At 44.8% G+C, this 8298-nt stretch overlaps 1 protein-coding gene across 1 annotated transcript in view; it reads left to right on the top strand.

Moving 5' to 3' along the window:
• DAPL1 (death associated protein like 1) overlaps positions 1–8094 on the top strand; it is a 91344-nt gene extending 83250 nt beyond the window's left edge. The window contains exon 4 of the mRNA XM_045298436.1: positions 7851–8094. Coding sequence (XP_045154371.1) covers positions 7851–7967 — 117 coding nt within the window. The 3' untranslated portion in view covers positions 7968–8094. The remainder of the gene's footprint in view (positions 1–7850) is intronic.
• Positions 8095–8298: the final 204 nt, after the last annotated feature.

Here is an 8298-nt window from a genome sequence, read left to right as displayed (position 1 = left end):
ACACACACACAACCTGTTGCCATCCAGAGTGAAATTTTAATTCCTGGTAGCCCCATGTGTATCATAATAGAACTATGCTTTGTAAGGTTTTCAATGGTCCCTAGGTAGCTCAAACAACTAAGTGCTCATGTGCTAGCTAAAATATTGGTAGTTCGAAACCCCCTAGAAGCTTCTCAGAAGACGGGCCTGTCCATCGGCTTCCAAAAGGTCTCGGTCTGGAAGCCCTGTGAATTCTGTTCTCCCATTGACTTGATGCAACTAACAACCACAACAACAATCTCACAAAAGGAGAGGGGCAGGCGTTTCCCATGGTGTCACCGGATGGCTGTGAACTACTAGCCTTTACAAAATTTTTAATTTTTTAAAAGAGAACATTGATTATCATCTTAAACAGAACACAGGGAAGGCAAAGACAAAGCTATATTATCCAGGTGGGGGAAACTATTGGGTCGGAGCCAGAATGGTGTCCAAGGGTTTGCTGATGTACAGAACATTAGAAAGGACATGGGAGGTCAAGGAAAACTCACTCACGCACAGTAGGGGGCAAATCAAATCCTAGTTATAGTTGGGTTACCAGAGAGGGAATTGGGCCATGATTGGGATGCACACGTTGTGGTAGACAGAAATGATGACAAGATTGGTCCAGGGCCCCCTTAAGGCAGTCAAGGCTTGACTCACGCCTGTGTGCTGTGCCTGCATGGTGATGTCCATTAAGGACACACACAGGCTAGTCATCAAGGTAGACTGTCCCTCCCAGGACTTATCAGGTGGGTGGACAAGGTAGGCTTCTGGAGTGGTTTTACCTCCACAGAAGCACTTTTGTAATCCAAGTGAGTTTTATGAAGGAAAGAAAACGTTTCAGGTTTTACGGTCTCAAAGGGGTACACGCTATTTCTGGAAAGCGTGCCAGGCTACACCTGCAGCTTTCACAGCTGGGTATGAAAAACCACAGGGAAAGAATACAGGAACGGGGACCTTGAAACTCACATGTGTGGAACTGCGGCATCCCCGGAGCCCGAGAGGCCAAGCGCCCAGGAACATGTGTGCCCTGAGCAGGCCCGGAGCGGGCACGCAGGCAGGTGTACACACCCGCATGTGGGAGAGACCCTCACCCTCCTGAAACTGAATAGGAGCAGAGTAAAAAGGGGCTGCTGCCTGCCCACCAGGTGCTTTTAACACCTTTGGCTGGGGAGGCGTGGCTGAAGGTATTGGCTGACCCACGTTAGCTGAGTTCAGGCCCACCTGAGTGATGTCATGGGCCCGGGTGTGTGTTCCAGGTTGGTTTGACCTGGGCCAAGGGTGCTTAGTTTGCACATGCCCGGTTCTGGATTTTACCATAGGTGTCCATTCAGTGTGCCTGACCTCTTTCCAACCCCTCGATTGGGGCCTTATGCAGGTACTGTGGAGACAGCACCCCCTGTCCTTAATCTAGTGACCTAACAGCGGTAATGCCCTTTCCCTTGTCCTCGGTCTGCAGGCAAGATTATTCCCATCCCTGGTCAGTGCTCAGAGAGTCTCCAGTGGAGGGTCTATCCATGTGGGGACTGTGCAGATGGATTTGGGGCTTTCACTGTCATCCAGAATGTTCTGCAAACCAGGTTCTCAGAATTTAAGCTCTAGTATTTGTGCCTCTCCTGGTCATGGATTTTATTACTTACAATCCTGCAGGGATCCTTTGGTTGCCAGAGACAAGGGGTTCGGGAGAGCCTGTCCTGTTTTAGCCAAAGACAGAGACCAGGTTTATTCAAGAAATTCTGAGTATATTTCTGCAGGCACTGACACTTTCTATCAAACAGTGGGGTTTGATACCACCCAACGGCTTCCAAAAATCCAGTGAAAGTCAAGCAAGTTACATGCCTGAAAGTATGTGACAGAAGCAGGTTTTACAATGACCATAATTGCTACCCCAAAGAAAGCAGGCAGGTTTTGCCATGATTCTAGGGAAATCATCTATACCTCCAGGGACCATTAGATCACCACCCCCTGAAGGTCCATGCACCCTTGTTTTCCTAAATTGGGCAACGCTTCTGTGCTTGGCCTTACCAGACCATCACCCCTCTGAATGGAGAGGCTTTGTGTAGAGTTACTTATCTTAATAACCTTGCTAGCCCCCTTCCTGAATTAAGACATTCTTTCTGATTAAGCTTAAAAGGAATTTTTACTACAAGGCAGGAAGGGGTCTGTTAACATTTTGGATTTTTAACAAACTAAATCTTGAATTATGTTCTGTCTAAGTATTTTGATTAACAGCAGGCTAACTCTTTCACCCCCTCTGTCCCTTTCATGAGAGTAAGTATCAAAATGCAAACTGCCAACCTTTGAAGCGCAGCAAAGCACAAATTGTTCGTCCTGCCCAGGGACACAGAGATACCTCACCTTAAGACCAGCCTGGAGATCACGATCTGAACGTGGAAAACAATTCCAGGTGGACTGGAAGTAGACAACCCTAAATGGAAAGGAAAGGATCCCTGATGGTGCTGTGGGTTAAATGTCATGCTGCTAACTACAAGGTTGGTGGTTTGAACCTACCAGAGGTACTTGGGGAGAAAAACGAGGCTGAGATCTTCTGTAAAGAACGACAGTGTCTGAATCCTTAAGGAGGCATTCTATAGGGGCACTCTGAGTTGCAGTACTATAGAGTCCTTATGAATTAATCTCATCCACTCTATGGCAGTGGGTAGGTGGGGGGAAGCCTAAAATTTCCCCTCCCCAAATTTCTCTACACCTCCTCTTTTGCGGGTCTTACCCTGTAGACTACTTTTCTTCCCTCCCTGCTTCTCTGTCCAGCCCTCCTGCCCTTTCAGTCCAGGAGATCAGAGAATGCATGTTGGCCAGTGTCAGACCATGTAACAATATATCCCTGCAGACAAGGAGTCATAAACTAGACCTGGCCTTACACCAAGTCATTTGACCTTTTAGAAGTCTCCCAGCTCCTCTGAGAGTTATGGTTATTCATTAATTTTACTTATTTTGTTAAAAGGCAGGAGATGAGAGAGAACGATACTCCCAAATGTGTTCATTCTCAGCCTAGTCAGGAAGTCAAGTTTGCAAAAGCTGGGAAGCCCCGCAGAACAGAAGCATTCAGTTAAAACACGAGGAGCCCTGCTAGGTTATGTTGTGAAGAGGGGGGCGCAACAGTTAAGCCCAGTTAAAGTTGGGGCCACTTTTCCAGATGCCAGATGGGTCAGCACCCAGAGTCAGTGAGATGGGAGATGAGCTGCATGTGAAATGGGATCTTGTGGGGAGAGACAGCTGTCCAAGACATCTGCAAATTCACCAAGGTTTCACTTGCTCTGTAGATTAACTTCACCGTAGGAGTATCCTTGGATTTCATTGACTGGAGCCAAATGTTTTGTTTTAAGCACTTTGCTTAACAGGGTGTGGAAATTTAAGTGCCAACATTCCAGTTGGAAGTTAACACCCTGGAAAGATGAGTGGGAGAACCGCCTGCCCGTCTGCTAATACTGCCCCACTTCAGCCTCTGAAGCAACACCTGCTGCTGGCGTGCTTGCATCTAGAATTTCTTTCACACCTCAATCATCAAGAATTTCATCACACTTCTTTAGCTTCCTCTCTGAAACTGAAAATATAGTTCCTGAGGGCACGCGCCCTAAGATGAAGGAAACTTCTCAGGAAGGGGGTTTCTACTGATCTGCTTTTCAAGTTCAGTACCATCGCTTCGGGACGGAGCCCCAGCAAAGCTGAACCTTGACACACATTTCTGGCCTTGAATTTTTTTGTCTCGTGGGATTACCCAAGCATCTTTTCATTTAGACTCTTATCTCAGCCTAGATTCTGTCTTGCCCTAAGGCAGCCGTTCTCAACCTGTGGGTCAAACGACCCTTTCACGGGTCGCCCAATTCATAACAGTAGCAAAATTACTGTGATGAAGTAGCAACGAAAATCATTTTATGGTTGGAGGGAGGTCACCACAACATGGTATTAAAGGGTCGCGGCATTAGGAAGGTTGAGAACCACTGCCCTAAGGAATCAGGTTGGAATTGCCTTTCCTCCTATACATCCTATCATTTTTATAAAGATGAATAATAACAAAAGGTGCGCTGCTTGGTCACTTCTTATCAGGCTGGTAAATGCAAGGCCACCAGTTCCAACCCACCGGCTGCTCCTCAAGAGAAAGATGAGGCTGTCTGCTCCCATGAAGACTTCCAGTCACAGAAACCCCAAAGGCTAGTTCTGCCCTGTCTTATAGGGTCATTATGGATCAGAATCGACTTGAGGGTGGTCAGTGGTGGGTAATGATGACAAATCCAGAGATCTCTCGAAGATGCCACACGAAAGCTAGCCCTACTTATGTCTGGTCCAGACTTGAAAAAGGAAATCATCCTGGCTTTATTGATATAAAATTACAGCAAAGAGAGAAAGTATTGGGGTGTTAGGTATATAGGGGTTGACCACTTTATTTACAATTTCATCAGTTCTAATGAAAGACTATAGTCCGACCCATAACCTCTAAATCCTACATCAGGATTTTCCTTACAGAGAGTGGGTGGTCAATTTGGGTATGAGCACTTAATATTTCTCTTGTTTCCAAAGTAGCTATATAAACCCTGCCACTGGACACCCCCCAAAAAAGCTTGTACACTTGTAGATTAATAATTATGGGTAGTTTCTATAATGCTCTTAGCACCCCCAGAGTTATGTCCACTTCTTTTTCAAACTTGTTGAATTTCTACTTCTTCATTTTTTTAACCTGTCCTCCAGAATTTCCCAGGCCAGTTCACAGATGGCCAAGGGGCATCCCAGACGCCTTCTGAGAGGGAGCTGAGTGTCGCTTTAGGACCTTAGTTAAACGGCAGGCCCTCCTAGTGGGGGGATTAGCTGCTGCTGCCGCTATTGCTGGTCTCCATCTGGTCCACTCTGATTCATGGGATGCCGGGTAGGCAGAGCTTTCGAAGCTTCGGCCTTCAGAAGCAGCTGCCAGGCCTGTCTTCTCAGGTGCCTCTCTGCATGTTCAAACCACCAACTTCTTTGTGAGGAGTCGGGAGTGTAATCGTCTATGCCATCAAAAAAAATGAAAGAAAATCCAACCAAATCTGACTGCCATCTAGACTTCCAGGCAGAACCACTCCTATAAGACAGAGTAGAACTGTCCCTGTGGGTTTTTTAGACAATAACTCTTTATGGAAATAGAATGCCTTCCACAGCTGGTGGTTTTGAACTGCTGACCTTGGGGTTAGCAGCCCTGTACATAACCACTGTGCCACCAGCACTCCCCAAACGCCCTCATATGGAGTCGATTCTGACTCATAAAGGCCCTATAAAACTACCTCTGAGCGTTGGAACCACCAACCTTCTGGAGAGAAGCTGAGAGCTTAGCCATTTGTGCCACCCAAAATAACAACATTTCATGGCCACTGTCGATTCCAACTCATAAAAACCCTATGAGACCACGTAGAACTGCCCCTGTGGGTTTCTGAGACTAGAACTCTTTACAGAAGTAAAAAGCCCAGTCTTTCTCTCACAGAGCAGCTGGTGGTTTCGAACTTCAGACCTTGGGATTAGCAGCCCAATGTGTAAACACTATGCCAACAGAGCTCCTGTGCATTACCACTAGGGACCCTCAAAATGATCAAATAAGGAGTTATAATTGAATTACACAGTGTGTTTTTACCCTGTTGTCCTTCCCCAACTCCACCCATCATCCCTTTCAGAACAACCTACTTTAGCTTTGTCCCGTCCAGTCCCAGCTTGTTATCTTAGGGCCCCACCGCACAATGGCTCACTGCCCCGATATATGATACATCAGCGTCATTTGTGTTTTCTTTCTCACATCTCTTTACCTTATGTTTGACCTTCAGCAATTGACTGAACTGTGCTCCCTGGGATCTCTTAAATCTGGCTTAAAGGTAACCTGAACTAATCCATCTGTCTTGGTGGAGAATGACGCCGTCCAGCCGGGAAACAAAGTACTCCAGACAGTCCCCTCTTCCATCTCCTTCTGGTCCTGGTGTTGAAGAAAAAACCATGCACTCGTCTAATACCACACTAGAGACGCAGGTCGTGTGGCCCAGTGGCACTTGATCTGACCAGAAGGGGGGTAAATGATCAGAGCTCTTCTCTTATCTCCTAGACAATGTTGATGACCGATACCGCACTACCTCCCAATGACCCGTAGGCTTGCTGTGAGTTGGCATCAACTCAACAACAGTGCGCCTGAGTTTTGTTTTTGATTCATTTGTTTGTTTGTTTTCACCTGAATTACATTTCTCCTATTCGGTAGGATGTCAGCAGAGACCATCCTTGAGCTCAATCATTATGTAGCTCATACTTATTCCTTGGAAAGAAAATAAATTAGAAATAAATAAGGAGAAAGACTAGGAATCGCCCATAAGTCTATCCCTCCGAGATAACCATTGTTCCCGCGTTCCCGTCTATTCTTCCAGTATGTCTAATTTTTTAAGACCAAGCAGAAGGAAGGCTTTGAAGTCGCGTGTCACATGAAAGGCAGTGCTGTATGTCTAGAGCCTGGGCAGGGACACAGGAGAAGAGATGTAGGACACAGCTGTCTGCCCTGGCTTAGAAGAGTCCAAACAAGCCATAAACAATGTGATGCACGGGGTCAAAAATAGTTTATCTCCCTGTTTATTTAATTAGACTGTCAAAGCAAAGGTGTCTAAGGTCAGCCAAGATAAGTTATATTCTAGTGGGCTGAGGCATTATTTATTTGCGGGACAAGGAAGATGTTCTTTACATTGTCTTGCTGGGCTTGGAAACCTAGCCATGGGATGGACAGCAAAGGTCACTGGGTCTGAACTCTTCTCCTCCCGGAAACTACATCAGTGCTTAGCAGCACTGGCATGTGGACAATCGGAAGCTCGCTCCTTAATAAAAATCACACCCCCCCCAGATTCTATTATATCTTTTTGAGCTTTCTTTCTTTCTTTCTTTGCCAAGAAGTCTCGATGTGTGTTCATTTAAATCCAGTTAAGCCTGTTTCCTCATACAAGGAAGGCATCTTCTGTAGACATGATGCAGGAGCCATTGCTACTTGAAGCACCTCTGTTTCTCATCACGGTTTATTTTGCTTGGACAGTATAAAACAGCCAGTGTTTTGCCATGGTTTTTACCTTCCCAAAATTAGCAATGTTACGTGATTCAACTTAATACTTAGGACCAAGTATTTTTGACATCTTTTAGAGGTTGTTGATTTCTTTGGGGGGTTTTTTTGCCCAGATATTTTGTCAATCAAGATATTTTATTTTCCCTTTCAGTACCTTCTCGAGTATCCTCCGAGCTATCCTAGAATATAGTGATCCAAATATGCCAGGGTCATTTTCAACCTAAAAAAAATATTGTTTCACATCATCTGTTTAAGGCAATGGAAAATTTGACAATGAACATGAGTGGCATGGTGATTGTGCAGGAAAAATGTTATGTGTTTTTACCACAAATGAAAATGTTTCCAATGTTATACCAAAGCATATAGAATAATGTATATATAGAAAATCTATAATATATAGCATATATAATATGTAACATATTATACACAACATAGACATTACATATAATATGTAAAGAAACTTATATAGCTTAACAAATATTCGTGCAAAAGATACCTATTTTATATACATATTTAGATATAGCATACATATGTTATATATCATACTCTATGACATTAACATATGTATTTATTTTATCATTTTGAAAATCAGAAAAATGAGAGGAAAACTCAGGTTAGCACATCCATTCATGAGCCCAGGGCTGGAAGTGGGATGGAATACAAAGCTATTACCAAAGAAATACACAAAATTATGACATTTTCCCCTGTCTTACTATGTCCTGAGCCACAGAGCAAATGTGCTTACTCTGTCTTCCCTTCTCACCTTTAGCTCAGCCAGAACTTCCCAGCCACAGTGCACAGGGCACATCAAAAGCCCAGGCCTGCCCTGGAGAAGGTCGCACCACTAAGAAGGATCTACATGATTCAGCAGCCTCGAAAATGTTAAGCTCCGACATAAAGCAAGCCAACCGCCTCAGCCAGCTTAGCAGAAAAGATCCAGGATTTCCACGGGTCTTAGGGCACTTGCTTGGTCATTAAAACAGCTTTTGTATCATGCTTTTTGACTGTAGATAATAAAGGATCTAGAATTGTAAAACCACGGCTTTCTAGTGCCTCTTTGTGGACCAGGCCAGAATCCCATTGATATGTACATATGGAATCCTGTCCAAAAGAGGGAAAAATAAGAATTCCCAGACAATTCCCCAATTCCCCCCACCCACCACCCACCTCCCAAGACAAAGCTTTCTCCTTTTGCTGACACGAGGGATTCATCCACT

This window comes from Echinops telfairi, unplaced genomic scaffold (assembly GCF_000313985.2).
Source record: "Echinops telfairi isolate 266 unplaced genomic scaffold, ASM31398v2 ScPeMD7_4;HRSCAF=17, whole genome shotgun sequence".
Taxonomy (NCBI): Eukaryota; Metazoa; Chordata; class Mammalia; order Afrosoricida; family Tenrecidae; genus Echinops; species Echinops telfairi.
The sequence above is the reverse complement of the archived record's forward strand: the minus strand, read 5'-3'. Positions and strand labels throughout refer to the sequence as shown.